At 49.3% G+C, this 20,303-nt stretch overlaps 1 protein-coding gene across 7 annotated transcripts in view; it reads right to left on the bottom strand.

Moving 5' to 3' along the window:
* The window catches only part of BRDT (bromodomain testis associated), a 2,808,714-nt gene that overhangs the window by 206,596 nt on the left and 2,581,815 nt on the right, over positions 1-20,303 (bottom strand). For 6 of the 7 annotated variants that reach the window (XM_078646309.1, XM_078646312.1, XM_078646315.1 and 3 more), the window contains one exon: positions 5,779-5,954. In XM_078646309.1, the coding sequence (XP_078502435.1) occupies positions 5,779-5,954 (176 nt within the window). Of the gene's footprint in view, positions 1-5,778; positions 5,955-20,303 lie in introns of those variants that run through there. The other variant, XM_078646320.1, reaches the window with a different exon arrangement.

Raw genomic sequence — 20,303 nt, 5'->3', positions numbered from 1 at the left:
AGCATAGCAAAACAAAACATAGCATAGAATACAGCATCTCTCCGTACCACAACAGCATCACTCAGGGGCACCACAACATCACTATGCGCTACCACAGCATCACTGAACGCCACAGCATCACTCGTTGGCCATCACATCACTCAGCGCCACCACAGCATCAATTTGTGAACCATTCAACAACACCTAGTTCAAATATGTTCTCTCAATGTTTCAAGCTTTATTACAAATGTAACAAAAATATGTTAATATTTCACTTCTGTTCTTGGATTTTCGTCACAATAAAATACACTAAACATAATCTTCACAAAAGTTATTTACAAAACTTTAAGCTATTGCCATTATAAATTACTATAACGTTTATTTAAGTATTAATTATTGAATACAAATTAAAAGCCACTGTTATTTGTGATATCAATACATGTAAGTCACGTAAATACAACACATATTGCATTACAAATGCTATAGGTGTCACATTTGCGAAAGTTATAACTATTGGCATTGTAAATGACAAAGCTAATAATTTCGCTATTTTCAAAAACAAAACATAAATAAAAAATTTGTCATTTACAATACCAATAGCTCAAACTTTCCTAATGCGAGACCTATTGCATTGCAAATGCTTGTTTACTTTGCAGAGACCAAGAGAACCTCTGCCCACATTAACGGCATATCTGGGGGAATTTAGTAGGGTGGCAGGACTGAGTCCCAATCGCAACAAGAGAATTCTGTTCCCATCGGGTGTGCTCACACGGTCACCCAAGGACTTTCTACTAGATCTGGGTATACGCTAGGAAAAGGACCAATTTAGATACGTTGGTATACAGGTGCCAGCAACACCGGAGAAGTAACATGCGTACAATATTGAGAAGTTGGTGCAGGTGCTACACGTATCTATACAGTTCTGGACCACCCTACCCTTATCCATCATGAAAAGGGCAGCTATCGCCAAGATGGTCTTTCTCACTATATGTCTCCGTGTTTTGCAAAATGCTCTGTCCACCTTATCACACAAGATGATCAAGCGCTTACAATGCTTGTTGGTGGAGCTGGTCTGGGCAGGCAAGAGATCTTGAGTGCCTCTGGACTCTTTAAAATTGGATCAAGAGGACAGGGGGCTAGGATTACCAGATGTGGAGTTATACTATTACACTGCACATATTCAGTTTGCAGCACAATTGGTGACTGCAAAGATAATGATGGAAAGCGCTTGCTGTGAGGCACACCCCTGATGGAACTATTACTAAGTGGTTTGGGTGATAAGTTCCCTTTTCACACAGCACTGATCTGGGAATGGCTAATTTTTATAGTGCTTCGGAGGCCGCCCTTTTCTGGGGATCTGGAGATTTGGGCGCTGAAGCCCTTCAAGGACATTAGTTCGGTTATGGCTATCACTCAATCGCAGGGAGGAGACTATAGGCTCTCCGGGTACCCAGGGGAGCCATTTCTCACTTATCAGGAAGCTCAAGTGGCCTTCACTTTAGGCCAGGGCCAGTACTTACAAAATGCCAAAATCGCACAAATGACAAGGGAGATTTGGCATGTCTTCCCAGAGGCGCCTCTGTGGTCTGAAACCCTACAGGCAATCCTGAGCATTGGAGAGAGGTACATACAGGGTCCCTGATGCACAGAGTGTAGGAGAGTAGGGTTTGCAATCCTATGGTCACCCCAGATTTTTGCTTTTTGCTTCACTGGTTTATGACTTTCCCTGGCTGTGGGCCTGCTAATCAGACCCACAGCCTCGCTGTTCTCTCACTAAATTGACATCCATGTACTTTAGGTGCATTTACCAATTGGTATTGGGACACCTTATCAGCCCCTGTACAGTGTACCATAGGTACCCAGGACATAGGTGAACCCAAGGCCTACCAAGGGCTGAAGCATGTATTATGCCACCCCTGGCTGGCCATCTAACAGGACACAACTGGCTGGTAAGACAGCTGGGGCAAGGTGGTGTAATCACCCTTTGCTGTAGATATAGTATACCTATATCTAACCCTAAAATAGACACATATCCTCCTATCAGTCACTTCTATGGCAGGCCTTATCGATCCTGAAGGCAGAGTGCTTGGAATTATGTGAGATGGTGCTCTGGCATGAGCTGAGAGCATCTGCAGCTTGCGGAACCAAGTCTTAATAGCTGTTCCATGATAACGCTATACCATATACTCTTAAGTGCATTATCATCCTCGCGGTTGAATGGCAACTTTGGTATAGCATTATCAAAACATGTCGAGTAAGGTGTCATACGAATTGGAATACTACCCCCTCGCCAGTTCTGGCGACGGGGGTCGCATTCCACCCTTCTAGAGGGACACGACATGTATGTAACTGTGGACCCCGGTTAAAGTGAACTCGAGCTTCAGCATCACAAAATGGATGCTGCCACCACAGACACAAGTCTGACCTCCTGCTGCTGGGAGTCCTTCCAGCGAGGGAGGCTTGGACAAAGAGTTTCCTGCCTTGGGAGGTGCTAGCACCACCCCAGACAGGATTTTGTGTATTGGGTAGGACCGGCCTGAAAGGAATGAGACATGCCTGGGGCACACAAGGTGCCCTGTGCATACACCGGTTCAAACCAGTTGCTGGGGCATCCCTGCCCCAGCTCTGGCGCGAAACTGAACAAAGGATAGGGGGTGTAACCACCACCCTTCCTGGTCCCACCCAGGGGAGGGACCTAGTCACTAGTGCAGCCCCCTTTAGGAGAATAAAGGTAGGAGCTGGTCCCATTCCAAATTAGATTATCCTGAGCAACTTTACAAGAAGAAACTCTGGACTTCGACGTTCTGCTCCCCAGAAGACTAAAGAATCTCCCTTGTGGGCAAGGAGTGTCCACCCTGCAACTGCAGGCACCATCAAGCGTCCAGCGGCTTCCCTTTGTCGTCTTCCCTCGAGGATCCAGACTTCAGAGCCCGACGAGACCCGGATTCCCAGACCTCTCCGACCTCAACTCACATCTGCAGCACAGCTGAGATCCGTGGGTGCGACGAGACATGTGGGACCGGCCATCTTGAAAGAACCTGCACTTCGCTTTCAGCACGACTCCCGAGGTAACCTCGACCAAGTGCTTTGGGGACTGAGAAGCCCCAGCCCCGAGCAGCTCCTGCACCGAAGATCAGCCCTCCAGCTTCCACGAGATCTGCGTGGGGCCCTTCTGCCTGTTTGCTGCTCGACGCGTTGTCTGGTCACTTGCCTGCTGGCTAGTGGCCTCCTAGACGACGAACTTTGAAAACTACACTGCTGGTCTGGTTGCTCCAGACTGGCCCTTGCTCCCTTCCAAGAGAGGGGCACCCCGGACTCTCCTAGTCCGCACCAGACGCCTTTTCCACTCACCGCGTGGGTTGCCTTTGCCGAGGCCTGTTGACGCCGAATGCGGAACAGACACCGCCGACAGCGAGAGCCTGCGTGGGACAGCTCGTGCCTCCATCCTGGTCGTTGAAGACACCTCCTGGTCCACGTGGCTACAGAGTCAAGCGTCCACTCTTTACCTGATCGCGACGACATCTGGTTCCTTCCTGGTTCCACTCCAGTCACTGGCTAGTGACTTTGAACATTGTCCCCTCTGCTTTCAGGTCTTCAGCATCCCTGATCCACCCTTAGATCACACCGGACATCTTCCTCCTGGTCGCCTGCAGCATCTTTTCTTCCAGGCTCCATAGACTTCAACGCAGAAACCCGACACGACTTCGCACCTATGCACCCGCATGGGTGAGGTAACGAGAGCATTTCGGTGCTCAAGGGTAGATTGACTCTCCTAGTGTCCAGATTCACAGTCGTTTTAGTCCTAACTAGTCAGGATTGTCTATACTCACCTTTTTCTTGAACTGTACTGTCCATAGACATTGTTACGCATCCCGCGTGTGAGTTCACACTCTGCACCCGCGTCCCGTGGGCCTCCTATTACTTACCTAAAGTTAGGATAGCGTAGTCCCAGCGTTCCTACAGCCTCTGGACAGCTCCATTTCCTCTATCGATTTCCTTATACCATTTACTTAGTATTTGGTTTGTCGTGCCCCTAGGGCACCATTGTAATTTTGTGCAACTTATCGTATTTTTCCTAAGAGATTGTTATGTGCTTAGCCCTCTGACCTCATAAAGAGTTCAGAGGTGTTTGTTATTAATAAATATACTGTTTATTTTCATAACAACCAGTGTGGTGTTCTTTCATCTGGTATTCAAGGGGTTATATGTGGTAAAACAGCTGGCTTCACATGCCAAAAGAGGAGAAGTGTGGCTCACCGGTTAGAAGCGGCAGACCCTGAAGCAGAGGTCGGCCCGGGACCAGGGTTCAATTCCCGACGCGGCAGGGTCTTGGGTCAATGTCCGCGGACTCGATAATTTCTCGCTTAGGTGCCTACGCTAACCATGGGTCCCACTCTGCAACTCTGGGCAATAGCTTGCTTAATCTCCACAACGGCCCCAGCAACGCCGGGGATGCCTGGCTTCACCTTGGGGTTCCCTCTCACAGGGAAAGCCAGGACGGGTTCCCCAGCGGTATACAGCGCCAGGACACCACGTAACGAGGTAACAGTGCGCTTTACAAGTATACATACATTACAAGAGTTTAGCCTAAGACTGCTTTGTCAATGCTACCATTAGGATAGCTGGTCTATAAGGTTGACTTACAACCAATCACCATAAGGGTTGTTTGGACTGATACAAGGTGATCACTAGAACTAGTGAACATCATATATCAGGCCAACTTCTCACACAGAGCACTTAAGTTGGACAGACCCAGGCAACAGCTAGCAACCAGAACGGCCTGAAAGGAGGAACTGGAAGAGTGCCTCACACAAAAAATGCTAACAGTCCTGTTCACCGATTAAGGGGGTCTCTGGGACAACTTGGTTCAAATTGATTTATTTTAATTATTTTCACCACACATCTCATGTCCCTTTAGCTAAATAGAATGTATTGTGGGCCGCTCAACTGCATGTCCCCGCCGTGAACAGAGGGGGGGGGGGGGCTACAATCTTACACATGGCGTGGCACTGGATTGAGGTACATGCATACTGGCTAGAAGTGGTTGCGCATATCTGATTGGCGACAGGGTTGTATCTGGCTCCTCATCACAAGCAGTGCTTATTGGGTATGATGGAACACCCCAGGCAAGGTAAACTGCATTATAAATTACTCCAGTTGACATTTCTCCTGGCAAAGTGGCGGTTAACAATGGTATGGCTGAGCACCTGGAGACCAGTGGTGGCCACTTGGGTGAAGTATACAATGGAATCACTATTAGTGGAGGAGGCACAAATTAGACTTTCCCACAGAGATGGCAAGGAACACGAAGACCTATAGGAATTGGGGAGATACTGGGTACCTTTGAGGAGGCCGCAATGCACAACAGGGACCAAAAGTTGACATCTGCAGCATTAGGGCGTTCCTCCATCTTCCAGGCCGTTTACGGGCTGGAGCATTACGTTTCTCAGACAGGGGAGGTCCCTGCAGGTAGAACCACAGACAAAGGAAAGAATGTAATCTGAACGTCACAGTAGACGGGGATTAGACAGCAAACTATATGGTACGGGTGTAAGAGGGGTCACACAGAGGATGGCCAAGTTGTCATCTTAATTCTAATGTCATGATGTATCTGGCATGTAACAGTCACATTGTTTTGTTGTATGTACATGAAGTTGAGTAAAGGCATAAATAAACAAAGTAAACAACCAAAAAAAGTTACAGTAAAGTAGGTATACTGTTGTACCTTTCAACAATTCTCAAAACAGTTAACAAATCTTGGTTTCCCCTAAGAAAATTTCTTCTGTTGTGCTGGCTTACCCGCTCTGTTGCCTCTTCATTTCTTGAGCCCGTAGTGCTTTCTCGCGTTCTTCTTTTTCCAGAGCTGCTTTTCTGAATTGCTGGAAACTGTCACTAGATGATTTGATTATCGTAGGTATGGCAGGAACCGCTTTACACAGACTTGTCCACGATAATGCACTCTTGACTTTTATATTCTAAAGAACACATTCCCATTTAATTTACAGTATTGTCAAAGTCAATTAATTTTATAACACACATTCAGCATTTATAAAAATGTTTGCTTTGTAACACTTTGACAAGGTTCGCAAACCTCATTCTCTCCTCAATCCAACAACTCAAACCAACAAGGAACTAGCTAGTTTTAAAGTTGATTTCGAGTATAAGAATTCATTATTATGAAGAATGAGCCTTTTGATCTCCATCTATACGTATAGGGTTCACACTAGCAATGTTCCATGAGACAAGTATTTGAAAGGAACAATTATCTGGAGAAACAGCAGGTGTGTGTGTTCTTGCCGCCATTAAGTTGAGTACAATTATTGGAATACTATCCAATCCTGCAGATTTGCTTGCCTTCCGATGTGTAATATATGCTTTGACAGAATGGACAGAAATGAGTTCAAGATGATGATTAGGGCTTAACTGGAAATCTGACAACCGCGAGGGCAGATCACGGTTTAGGTATAACCAAGTTTGTGACAGTTCCCAAATGGTCAGCAGAATCCCAAAGGCAGACACTGTTTGAAAAGCCATCAAGATGTTATCCACCATTTAACAGAACATGTTATCATCTTCTGAAGAAAAAGCAGCAAGCATTAGCTGCCAGCACTGTACAAACAAAAAAACAGTATTCTCATTAATGATCATGTTACTTACCTTTGGTAACGATATATCTGTAAGAGACATAGATTAGTTATAGATTGCTAACCTTAGAATTACCCCCAGGTGTCAGACTAGATCCGGAGAATTTTTCGGCAGTACACCTGCATGTCGAAAGGTGGCGTCGGTCGGCTCCGCGTTCGTCGTTGGCGTCGTGGTCGCCGGGATGCCGTTGCGGTGGCTACTTAGATGCTGCTCTCGCGTGCTGACGTCAGTTCTTTACACGACATTCCACGTCAGAAGCACAGAGCCATGGTGCACAAAACTAGGGCCCTGAAAGGGATTCCCTGACCCTAGAAGCCAGTTTGCATAACGGGGAGGATGGGTCGGGCGGTAAGGAATCTATAACTAATCTATGTCTCTTACAGATATATCATTACCGAGGGTAAGTAACTTATTCATCTGAAAGAGACAACTAGTTATAGATTCCTTACCTTAGAATAGATCCCCAGCAATACCAACCCAGGAGAGTTCACACCAGAAAGTCCTGGAGAACAGAACGGTCAAAGAAGCTGTCTCTCCTGACTTGGCTGTCCAGGCAGTAGTGTTTTGTTAACGTGTGTAGAGATGCCCAAGTACCTGCATGACAGATGTCATCGAAGGGTACTCCCCAGGCCCAAAGCAGTGGTAGATGCCGGCGCTCTGGTAAAATGGGTGCGCAGTCCCACTGGAGGCTCCGTCTCTGTTAAAGAGTAGGAAGCTTTGATGCACAAAACAACCCAGCTGGAGATGGTCCGTTTGTGCACAGCCCGACCTTTTTTGGCATCCACGTAGCCAACAAAGAGCTGGTCTTCCACCCGGAATTGCTTGGTGCGATCCAAATAAAAGGAAAGCGCGCGTTTTGGATTCTGACGGTTGAGCCTCTCTTCCTCCTTAGAAGGATGCGGAGGTGGAAAGAAGGTGGGCAAAGTAATGGTTTGAACAATGTGGAAAGAAATAACCACCTTGTGAAGAAAGGAAGGTCTGGTTCTGAGGACGACCTTGTCCGGATGAACAGCCAGAAAAGGAGGCTTATAAGAAAACTTGTAGCTCACTCACCCTGCGAGCAGAGGTGATGGCAACCCGAAAAGCAGTCTTTAGAGTAAGAAGTCCGAGAGGACAGTTACGAAGCGGCTCAAAGGGAGCGCACATAAGGTAAGTACGAACCAAGTTCAAGTCCCACTGAGGCATTATGAAGAGAATAGGAGGAAAAAGATGAGAAATGCCATCAAGGAAGCGACTTACAACAGAGGACTTGAAAAGAGAAGGCTTATCAGGAATCCTAAGAAAAGCTGAAATGGCTCAGAGGCCTCTGATTTCCGCCTTTCCCATGTGGCCGCCCCACCCTAGAAGTGATGCATCCATCACCACTGTGTTAGCCACCACTGCAGTTGACATGCAGTGCCCTCCGAGATCTGAACTCAATCGGACAGATTCCCCTGATGCTGTGCCCACTGGAACTTTAGGTCCCACTGCAGGTCCGCATATGCCACCTAGCACGATCTACCAGCAGGATGCAGGAGGCCATGAGGCCCAGCAGCATCAGGGTCATTCTGACCTAAACCTGGGATAAAGGCTGAAAGATCGGAATCAGAGCCCGAATATCCTGCACTCACTGCTTGGGAGGATAAAGCCGAAACTGCATCGTGTCCAGAACCACTCCGATGATCAGGAGCTTCTGAGAGGCAGTCAGGTGTGACTTCAAAGTGAACCCCAGCGAGTGCAGGAGGTCCGCCGTAGTTTGGAGGTGGGAAATGACAGCCTGGGGCGAGCCCGCCTTCGACAGCCAGTCGTCGAGATAAGGGGAAGACTGGAACCCCTGATCTGTGCAGATGAACTGCGACCACCGCCATCACCTTCGCGAACACCCGAGGGGCGCTCGTAAGACCAAAGGGGAGCACAGTGAACTGAAAGTGCTTGCGGCCCACCGTGAATCGCAGGTAACGCCGGTGTACCGGCAGGACAGGGATGTGAAAGTAAGTGTCCTGCAAGTCCAACGCTACCATCCAGTCTCCAGGGTCGAGGGCAGACAGGACCTGAGCTAGCGTCAAGATTTTGAACTTCTCCTTCCGGAGGAAGCGGTTGACGTTCCGGAGATCCAAGATAGGACGCAGGCCTTTGTCCATGACCTACTTCTGGGGCAGGAACTCGCTCGATGCCTCCCTTGGCCTAGAGTGCCGAAACCTCCTGTTGGAGAAGGGCCAGATGATCCTCCAACATGCGATGGTGCTGAGGTGACATGGATGGAGGGGTAGTCTCGAAGGGGAGGGTGTAGCCCCTTCCGACTATCTGCAAAACCCACCTGTCCGACGTGATGGTGCGATGGGAGGTGATGGCGAATCCTGCCGCCCACTGGCCATTGGTGGCCCTGAAAGGTCGAACCAGGAGGGTTTGGTGGCTGCTGCAGAGGGGGCTGTGGTGGACTGGACGCTGAACCCCAGATCCACGGCGGTGGTTCCCACGTCCCTGGCCGTGCAGGGGCTGAACAGCTTGCACCGGCCTGTGGCTCTAGGAGGGAGGTGGCGGGGCACCCCTTCCATAGCCACGAAAGAGGCGAAAGGCAGACTGTGCAGGGCGGGTGGTGGAGAGGCCCAAGTACTTGGCCGTAGCCCGAGATTCCTTAAAGCGCTCCAGCACGTTACCTGCCTTGTCACCAAACAGGAGACAGCAATCAAAGGGCATGTCCTTAAGAGTGGATTGGACATCCCCTGAAAAACCAGTTCACTTCAGCCAGGCGTAGCGTCGAAGGGCTACCAACGAGGAAATCATCCTGCCTAGTGAGTAGGCGGTGTCCAGTTCACAGCGAATGGTAAACTTTGCTGCGTCTCTCCCCTCAGCAACTGCACGGCAGAGTATGGCCCGGTCCTCCTCCGGGCACTAGGGCAGCATTTGCGCCACTGTATCCCACACGGAGGGGATGTAATGGCCCAACAGACATGCATTTTTACCGACCGCAGTCCCAAGCTGGAGGAAGAAAACATCTTTTTCCCAAGGTGGTCCAGCTTTTTAGATTCCCTATCAGGTGGTGAGTTAGGGAATGAGCCTTTGGACATGGAGGCTTGGACCACCAAGCTCTCAGGGGAAGGGTGTTGGGAGAGGAAGGAGGGGTCGCCCGGAGCCAGGGGGTGGCATCGGGCGATCATCCTGTCTCCAGGAGCCCCTGTGTTGGGCCTGGACCAGGTGCCCAAAAGGATGTGAGTGAGGGCTTCATTGAACAGCAGCAGGGGCTCCGAAGAGCTCGCAGCCGGTTGAAGCACCTCTGTCAGGAGGTTAGTCCTGACAGCCACCATAGGTAGCTCGAGGTTGAGAGCCTCGGCTGGCCTACGCAACATCACTGCATAAGACGCTCCCTCCTCTGTAGCCACGGTAGGAGGAGACAACATGCCAAGGTCTGGGGAACTATCCAGTCCACTGGCATCCCCCAACTCCTCTCGCCAGTCCGGGTCGTAATTTAACAGGTCAGTTAAAGGGTCTCCAGACCCGTCCCAGTCCTCCTCAGGTTGCCAATCTGGCCTAAAAGAACCAGGGTGGACCAGGGGCACAAAAGTACCCATCGGCGCCGGAACCTGCGTTAGTCGACGGCGGTCTGGCTCCGTGTCCATGTCGGGGTGGAGGCTGGGTCGACGCCGGCTGGAGACACAACCAGCGTCGGCTGCAGACGTGGTGCCAGTGGAGTTGGCGCCGGGAAGGTGTAGTCAGGTCGACCGGCGCCAATCGGGATCCAGGACTGGATCCAAGGGGACCCTGCGGTTCTGGGCCGAAGCCACTAGCGTCGAAGACCCAGGAACCCTAGCCAGGTCCGCGGGGCCCGAAGGCGCGCTTCGTAGAAACTTTGAAGCTGGGCAGGGGTTGCACTGGGTCCCGGAAAGGGAGGGGTACCTGGAGTCGGCCCAGCAGGCTCAGCATGCGGAGCCGCGGGAGGGGCACCACCCACATCTCTCCTCGCATCGGACGGGGAGAAGTTGAAGAGCGACAATGCTTCTTTGACTTCTTCTTGTGCTTCGACTTACTGTAGGAATGTGAAGACTCGGAAGAAGACTGGTGGTGGCGGTGACTCCACGACCTGTCCCTCGACCGCCCACACGCCAGGACCTCGAGGGGAACGGAGCGGACTGCCGGGCCTCGAGAAGCTTTCGGGACCGCTCCTGCAAAGACCTCGCGTTCATGGTCCGGCAGTCGGAACACGACTTGGAGTCGTGGTCGGGTTCCAGACAAAACAGGCACACGTGGTGCAGATCCGTTACCAACATCAACCGTCAGCAGGACCCGCAAGCCTTGAAACCAGGCATCCCTGACGAGCACCAGGAGTCGAAGACTCTAAAACGACGTCAACAAAAGTCAGCAAATGGTCAGTCAAACAGTGACTGGAGGTACCGCTCTCTCTCAATCTGCGCTGACTGGCACGGAAAAATAAAGAACTCAGGTCAGCGCGCGAGGGCGGCGTCTAAGTAGCTACCGGGACATCATCCCTGTGACCTGCCACCTACCACCAACGCGGAGCCGACCACCGCCACCTTTCGATGCGGAGGGGTAATGCTGATGAATTCTCCAGATCCAGTCAGCGCCTGGGGGTAATTCTAAAGTAAGGAATCTATAACTAATTGTCTCTTTCAGATAATTAATTTCTTCAGTTTTACTGAGGAAGGCACTAAGGCAATTTCTAATGTTCTTCTTAGGCTGTGGCATTCCAAATCAAATGAGCTAGATTTAAAGAAGTGCCTACCAACCTATGTGGTCTCTTTCAAGAAAGAGCAGCTCTCAGTTGTTCTAGAATGTTCTGAACACAATGACTGTACACTAGACAGGAGGAAACCTTATTCGGTCACCTGTTAGTCCAAAAGTGTTTTGGTAATGAGGAAAACCTATACATTTAGCATGCATTCCGTACGTTGAGAATATGCCTATTTAGACATATGAAGTGGGTGAGAACCACCTGGATGAGTCCCTTCAACGGTCACAACCTCAAACTCCATGCACAAAATACTTTATTGCACTAAGACCAAAATTTTACTGATTGGTTGGGGGCTGTCCCCAAGTGTATATTGTTGGCCGGTCAAAAGAAAATCTTTAATAGAGGGCCACTAGTTGTTTCTCCTCAATTAATTTACTTTGTATCTATCCTCAACATTCATTTTAGGGGGTGATACGCCCCATAGGGATATTCATTTTAAAGTGAAGAACTGTGTAAATCACCAATGCTGTCTTAGAGAAGTCTATTTTAGTTCAGGTTTTTGCATTGTTTACATTTAAATAGCAGGTAACATTTGTCATTATCAATAAACCACATCAGACAAGTGTAATTTGTGATCTCCAACATTACTAAGCAACATCATTGTGAGAAATGCTGCTCTATGAGCTGCATATCTTTCCATTTTGATTAAACAATACAACTGGACAAATCCACATGAATTTTACACAGGACTAACCTCCTCCACTACTCTTATTTTCAAACAACGTTGTTTCATCCAGTGTCCCCAAATATTTGGTGCATTCTTCCTTCATATACATTCTTCTCCGAAGTGATACAGCAGTCCATATTTGAACCCCACTGAGGTCACCAATAGTGTATTTGGACTACGTATTGATGGCTCAACAAGCCACTATGAGATAGACCAATTTCACAAATAATTTAGTATATTTTGGGCTTGTCAGTTTTTCCCAAATATTTAAAATCAAGATTTTTGTATCAAAGATGATGAACTAACATGCTTTTGACAACAGAGACTGGGTCGCATTCCAAAATTGATACATGTGTATACATGACGCAGTCCCAGTGCATGATGAATGTCAGTCCCTGTCCATCTTCAGGTGAACTCTAACTGGAGGATATCCTGTGTAAATAGTTTAAGTATACTTACCTGCATCCTGACCTGATTGTGAGTAATCTTGGATATTGCAGGGTCTCTTCCCATTCTTGGCTCTCTTGTGAGAATAAGGTTTGGGTTTTATTTATGCAATGTTCTCTAACAGAAAGGCTTTCCCAGATTTCATAGATGTAATATATATAAATATTACCTACTGACGATAGTTAGAATGTTTTTTCCATAGGAAAAGCGTTATTTGATTAGCCAATAAATTTGGCGCTGGTGACGAATCTTCGTGAAATTTTCAGAAATAATGGCCCGCTACGGTCAACTCCTGTCTTGAAAGTTTCGGGGTGATTCGTCAAGCAGGGGCCGAGAAAAATGGGGGTCCCAAAACACATTTTCCTGATGTTAATTTCCATAGGAACTTTAGACACGGCTACAGCCCGATCTGCTTAACGGAATTACACCAAATTTGGCAAAACAGTAGCTTTTGGTCCAGAAAGCACTCTTTTGTTGGTGTAAATCATTTCAGTAGTTGCTGAGAAATTCAAAAAAGAAAAATATCGATATATGAGCACGGAGGAGTTGCGAACCATCCCGGGCACGAGCTTCATTCTGATTGGCTGCCAACACTCCAAACAAGGAAGTGTTGGCAGCCATTTTTTTTTTTACTTTATTTTTATTGCAGAAATAGACAAAATACATCCAACTGTTCTGGGCATCCTGCCGGTAAGATAGATCAACGCTTCGTCATCAGTATAACTCTTGTATGACACAGTCAATTAGCCCACATCCCGGAGGTCGGGCGGCGATAGCAGATCAATGTCACAATTAATGGTTCCGGCGGCGGACCTCGATCTCTGCTCTACGGATCATCCAGTTTCTGCTTTTCCTGTAATCCCGTATCTTGCGACCCTATCGGTCAACCAGACTCATGACCTAGGTGGTGTGTACTGTAGGTTCTGTAACTATTATGCCCAGGCCTAACGTCCAACCCCTATTACTCCACAGTTATCCTCAATATAGGGCCCGTATCTGTCGGCCACTCCTCGAGGGGTGTCGCCAGTCTGGTCACACCACCCCCAGAACCATCCACTTAAGTCTAATAGGTCCGTCTTCCCCGTACGAACAATAGATGTCTCCCATAGCTCGAAGAATCCCTCCCCCTCTAAACTGCGGCTGGTGTGGGCCTACGTTCAAATGTTTAGCACCTAATGGGAGGAAATCTGTAGGATCGCATGCAACCTTCCGTATCTCACAAAGAACATCACACACAACACACACCTTCTATTCCTCTGCTGGTGATAGGCTGTCGCTGAGCGCACTCACTGGTTCTGCCCATGCACGTGCTGCCTCAAGGCTCCTCTCGTTAGCTGTACAGGCTGCCTGGGGCAATCTGATCGTGCTCTCACTGTGGGCCCATTTATGGAGTTCGTTCGCCTACCTCCTACTAGAGGGACCCTCCCTCGACTTCCAATGCCAGGTGATTTCCCTCTGGGCCAATATAAGGCCCAAGTCAATGAATTTACTAGTGATCTTAGTTGTCCTAGTATGAGGAAACCAAAGCAGCAAACAGGTCGCCATGTTATATTCCACTTGCCGCTCCGTTACTTCATTAAGAAGCGTCCCCACCTCGGACCAATAGGGCCCCAATTTCGGACAGTCCCACATCATGTGGTCGAGCTCCACATCAGGTGCCAGGCACCTAGGACACGCTGCGTCCTGCACGTGGAAATATAAGTGTTGGCAGCCATCTTGTTACTCGGTAGAACCGAGTAACAAGAAAAAGGGGGGAAAAAGGTTAAAAATGAAGAAAAGGGGGCAGGATAGAAACACCTAAGCCTGCTCAGGGGGTCCCACAAGGCCCCCCAGGGCCAAAAAAAGCATTCTTTTATTTTTTAAACGGCCAAATTTGCGTATGGTGAGCGAATCCAGCCGTAAAAAAAAAAGAAGCGCGGGTGGGCCAGGTCCGGGGGGCAATGCCAAATTAATTTGTGGGGGCCCGCGGCGTCCCCCGCAGCCCCGGGGAATGCCACCTACCCAGAGCTTTGCTTTATAAATGTGAGGGGGGGCTCCTGCCCCCCCACACTGCCCCGGGGACCACCACCTACCCGGAGCACTAATTATTTGAATGGGGGGTCCGTTGCAGAGCCCTGAACAACCACCCTGCCAGTACGTAGACAGCCTCGCTGATCGTCAACGTCCCCCACCGCAACCACATCACCCCCCACCTGAGAGACCTACACTGGCTCCCCGTCGACAAGAGGATCACCTTCAAGCTCCTCATCCACGTACACAAAGCACTCCACAACGCCGGACCAGCCTACCTGAACAGCAGACTCAGCTTCTACACCCCGACCCTCCAGCTCCGCTCCGCCAGCCTCGCCCTCTCCGCTGTTCCCCGCATCCAACGAACAACCTACGGCGGCAGATAGTTCTCCTACCTCACCGCCAAGACCTGGAACACCCTACATACCCCCCCTACGGCAGACCCAAGACCTACTCGCCTTCAGAAGACTCTTCAAGACCTGGCTCTTCGAGCAGTAGCGGCACCCCCTCCCCTCAGCGCCTTGAGACCCTCATGGGTAAGTAGCGCGCTTTACAAGTACTCTGATTGATTGATTGAACCTCCGACTCGCCCTCTGACAAAGCAGACGCCTGCGGGGAGGAACGAGAGGGGCCCGGAGGGGGATGAGGGGTCCCCACCCCGCCTCGACCCAGAGCGGGACGACAAGAGGTCACCGACCCCTGTGGTGCCGCCTGAGGGGCAGGCACCGGTGCCGTGGCGGCGTCAGCTCAGCCGTGAACGAGGCTTTCGCCTGCCCAGAGGGCCGAGCGGGGTGCGGGGATGCGACCCGAGCCCCGGCGACCTCCTGCGACACCACAGGGACTCACGCGGGAGTTTGCGCGAGGCAGAGGCGCAGTGGTCTGAAGGGAGGACCCCCGAGGGGCCGCTCCCAAACAGCACCGCATCCTCCAGGCCTGGATCCGAACCAGTCGGTGCTGGGCCCAGAGCTGCCGGCGATGCCGGGGGGCCCCACGCAAGTCAAGGGATCCGCTGACGCCCTAGGAGGGGAAGGAGGAGGAGACGCCAGTGAGGCCTGCAAAGCCGCCGCGTATGTCTCCATCTGGACTCTCAACGCCCCATCACCGGAATCCGGTGGATAGGAGGACGATACACGGGGCCGCATCACCCGCGGAGAGTCCATGCCCCAGGCAGGACTTACACCAGCCCCCGGGGACAAACTGTGACACTTACCCAGCAGGGAGCGACGCTCGTGCGACATCGGAGAAGGGCGAGGACGACGACAACAGCCGTATCTGAAGCCGTCTGCCGAGGCTGACCGAGGAGAGGAAGCAGACCTGGAGAGACCCGCCGAGCGTAGTTTCATCCGACGCTCCCGCCGCGACTTCAACTGTTGGCACGCCTCACAATCAGTGGTGCCGTGATCCTCCCATAAACACCACATACAAATGAGGAGAGGGTCCGTCGCCGACATAAGACGCCCACACGACGTGCAAGTCTTGAACCCCGAAGGCATTCGCACACTGTTCCACCAAAAGAAGGGACAATGATGAAGAAAAAAGTGCCCAAAACAGGCCCGTAGCAAGGACCGGAACCGCGTTGCACGCTAAAAAGGAAAAAACTGACGCAGGCGCGCCGGGGTGGGGCTTATGTAACCTCGCTGATGTCACGTACGCCGACGGCGCCTGGGCGGAGTCGCGTGATGCCGCCCCACCCCCCCCGGCGCGCAGAGATGCTGTGGCAAAATGTTTCCGGATCCAGTCTCATGCCTGGGGATAATTCTACGTGAAGGAATCTGCGGCAAGTAGTCTCTATCAGATTCTGCACCATATCCAGAACATGTCCGATGGAAAGGAGCATCTGAGAGGGAGTCAGATGTGACTTCGGCACATAGAGAACCCCAGTGAGTGCAGAAGGATTGTCGTAGCCTGAAGGTGGGAGATGCCAGTCTGGGGCGAATTCACTTTCAACAGCCAGTCGTCGAGATAGGGGAAGACTGGCAGCCCCGATCTGCACAGATCAATCAATCAAGGGGTGGTAAAGCGCAGCTACTCACATGCAAGGGTCTCAAGGCACTGGTGGGGGGGAGGTGAATGGGGAGCGGCTCCGTTGAGTGCAGGGGGCATCCGAAGAGCCAGGTCTTGAGGTCTTTCCTGAACTGGAGCAGTGTAGGTGCTTGCCAGAGAGGGAAGTCGTTCCAGGCCTTGGCTGCGAGCTAGGAGAAGGACTTTCCTCCCATTCTGGTCTTGTAGATGCGTGGAATGGTGGCCAGAGAGAGGTCAGCTGATCGGAGGTGCCTCTTGGGTGAGCGGAAGGAGAGGGGACTGTTCAGGTATGCTGGTCCAGTGTTGTGGAGGGCCTTGTATGTGGGAGTGAGGAGCTTGAAGGTTATTCTTCTTTCGATGGCGAGCCAGTGGAGGTTGCGGAGTTGTTGGCTGATGTGGTTGTGATGGGACACTTCTAGGATCAGTCTGGCTGTGGTGTTTTAGACAGTCTGGAGTTTGCAAAGCAGTTTCTTGTTGATTCAGGCATAGAGAGCATTGCCGTAGTCCAGTCCGCTACTGATGAGGGCATGCGTGACCGTTATTCTGGATTCGGATGGGATCCAGCTGAACGTTTTTCAGTGTATGCAGAAGGTGTTGAAGCAGGCCGAGGATACGGCGTTGATGCACAAGTTACTTACCTTCGGTAACAATATATCTGTAAGAAACATTAGTTAGGTATAGATTCCTTACATTAGAATTACCCCCAAGCGTCAGACTGGATCCGGAAAGCTTTTTCGTAAGCAGTACCTCTGCGTATCGGAAGGTAGTGTCGGTCGGCTCCGTGTCCGTCGTGGGGGTCGCCGGGATGACGCTGCGGCAGCTACTTAGACGCCGCCCTTGCGCGCTGACGTCAGTTCTGTACACAACTTTCCGCGCCAGAAACGCAGAGCCATGTAAGACACTGATCATTGGTGCACCAAACTAGGGCCCTGCAAGGATGTCCTTAACCCTAGAAATCAGTTTGCAGAACGGGGAGGATGGGCGGTAAGGGATCTATAACTAATGTTTCTTACAGATATATCGTTACCGAAGGTAAGTAACTTGTGCATCTGAAAGAAACACGTTAGTTATAGATTCCTTACCTTAGAATAGATACCCCAGCAATACCAACCCCGGTGGTGGGTCTGCGAATGAAGATCACACCAGAAAATCCTGGAGAACAAAACGGCCAAAGAAGCCGTCCCTCCGGACTGTCCAGGCAATAGTGTTTGGTGAACGTGTGCAGCGATGCCCATGTGGCTGCCTGACAGATGTCATTTAGAGGCACTCCCCTTCCCAAGGCAGTAGTGGCTGCTGTCGCCCTGGTGGAATGAGCGAGTAGCCAGACTGGAGGCTCCTTTCTAGCTAGAGAGTAACAAGCCTTAATACACAACACGACCCACCGAGAAATGGTGCGTTTGTGTACGGCCCGACCCTTCTTTGCACCCTGTAACCAACAAAAAGTTGATCATCCACTCGTTACTGCTTTGTGCAGCCCACATAGAAGGAGAGCGCACGTTTTTGGTCCAGACGGTAGAGCCTCTCTTCTTCCTTTGAAGGATGCAGAGGCGAAAAGAAGGTGGGCAAACTAATGGTCTGCCTGATGTGGAAGGTAGTGACTACCTTAGGAAGAAAGGATGGACGGGTCTTGATTACCACTTTGTCCGGAAGAACAGACAAGAAAGGAGGTTTCAAAGAAAGAGCCTGGAGCTCACTCACTCTAGCAGAAGTGATGGCTACTAGGAAAGCAGTCTTAAGAGTTAAGAGACGTAAAGGACAGTTGTGAAGCGGCTCACAGGGAGCGCACATTAAATAAGTTAGCACTAGATTCAAGTCGCACTGAAGCATAACGAAAGGGACTGGAGGAAAAAGATGTGGTTTAAAAAAAAAAAAAATGTTTTAGTCCTCATTGTGCAACATTTATAGTAAGGAGTTCTCAGGGTCCTTATTCTTAATCCAACCTTTACCTTCGCTACCATAATTGTGGATCAAGGCAGCATCCCTCAGGAGTTTCGAAGGAAAAGGAACCGCTTACTTCCATTTACTTTGAGAGAAGGTTTCTTTTCCGAGGGGGGTGAGCTAGCCATTCTGGCTACTCTTTTAGACCTTTATCTGATTTTGCATTGCTCACACATAATCATTGGACTTAGTATCAGAAAAAGAACTCGTATATGCTAGTACATACAATTAAAACGGCAAAACCTTGTGCTTCGGTAAAGTTAGCCCATATGGTAATCTTCCCATATCTCCCAGAATTTATATTTCTTAGAAAATAGTTTCTTTTTTTTAATCCAAGTTATAGACTTTAAAGACTGAAGATAGACATTCCCTGTGGAGGGGTCGGACTTATCCATTTTACACACACCTCTCTTCTTGCCAAAAGTATTAGTAAGAAAACCAGATTTTCCTGAGCTTTTGTTAGTATTCCTGACACATTTGAACCCGTCAACCCAAAGATAACTAAATCGGTACTTACAGTTAGATGTCTTCCCACTACCTCTTCCAGAGTCTTACCCACATCCTTCCAGAAACCATCGAGATGCGGGCACTGCCGGAACATATGCAGGTCATCGGCCTTCTGTAGTCCGCATTTCGGGCAGCTCTTCACTGTGGGCCCGTTAAATTTGGATCGTTTTTTCGGTGTCCAATAGGCTCTATGAGTGGTAAATAAGTGATTTCTTTTTAGTGAAGCAGATATTACTATTGACCAGCATTTGCTCGTTGATACTTGCCATAGGTTATTTGTATCCAACGTCGGCAGATCTTTCCCCCATATTCCCTCTGGAATCCGGAAGTCTTCCTCCCCTGCCAAGATTAGGGCCCAATACCAATAGGATATTTCTTTCTTGAAAGGTTCCTTTTTCAACATCTTTAATTCTACAGGTTGGTTTCCTTTTCTGACTAGTTTTAGCGATATAGCCCAACTTAAAAGTTGTTAGTATTTGAATTTTGATAATAGAGTATTCGTATTTTCAGATAGTATCTCCCAGTCCAGTATCTTGTTCTGAGACAGAAGTTGTCCGCACTCTATTATTCCTGCTGATTTTAAGGGTACTGCAAGACTATCTTTGAGGCACTCTGGGGTACTCGGTGAATCCCATATCGGGGCCTTGTCACTAAAAAGAGGGATGTCCAAGGTGGATCTTATACAATGCCACAACTTAGCGGCTGACTTCAAGATCTTCAGTTTTACTTTTTTAAAGTATTTCGGATGGCCGAATTTGAATAAAAAATGGCTAGTATTATTTGTCATTTTCTGTAGATACATTGGGTAGTCATCATATGAGCCTAACAACGTCCTGCTAGATTTAAAATGAAAAGCTCTGCAATATTCCAGGAGATCAGGGCTAGCAAGCCCCCCCTGTTCTTTCCTTCTCCTTATTTTACTCCAAGCGATTCTTGGTCTTTTTGAAGACCAAATAAAACTCGAAAGTTCTCCCTGTATTTTCTTTATGGTTTCCCTTTTAAATTCCAACGGGATTGCACCAAAAACAAAAGTAAATTTCGGCAGGATTGACATTTTAAAAATGTTTGATTTACCCAGCATCGTTAATGGTAAACCACCCCAAACTTTCAACAACTTTTTCACCTCAACCTCTATTCTGTGAATATTAATATGGGCTACCTTATCCAGGTCCTTAACGAGGTCAATACCCAAATATCTAATTTTGTTCTTGCTATAAGGGCTCGTAAATTCCTCGTTCCAGGTCATGATTTCAGTTTTAGCCTGATTTATTTGATAGCCAGAAATGTTTCCGAAATCGATTAGCGTCTGTTCTATTACATTTAGGGCCTCCTTCAAATCGCTGGTAAAGATCATAAGATCAT

The sequence above is a fragment of the Lissotriton helveticus genome, chromosome 1_1 (assembly GCF_964261635.1).
Source record: "Lissotriton helveticus chromosome 1_1, aLisHel1.1, whole genome shotgun sequence".
Lineage (NCBI taxonomy): Eukaryota > Metazoa > Chordata > Amphibia > Caudata > Salamandridae > Lissotriton > Lissotriton helveticus.
This window is presented reverse-complemented; position numbering and strand designations above follow the sequence as displayed.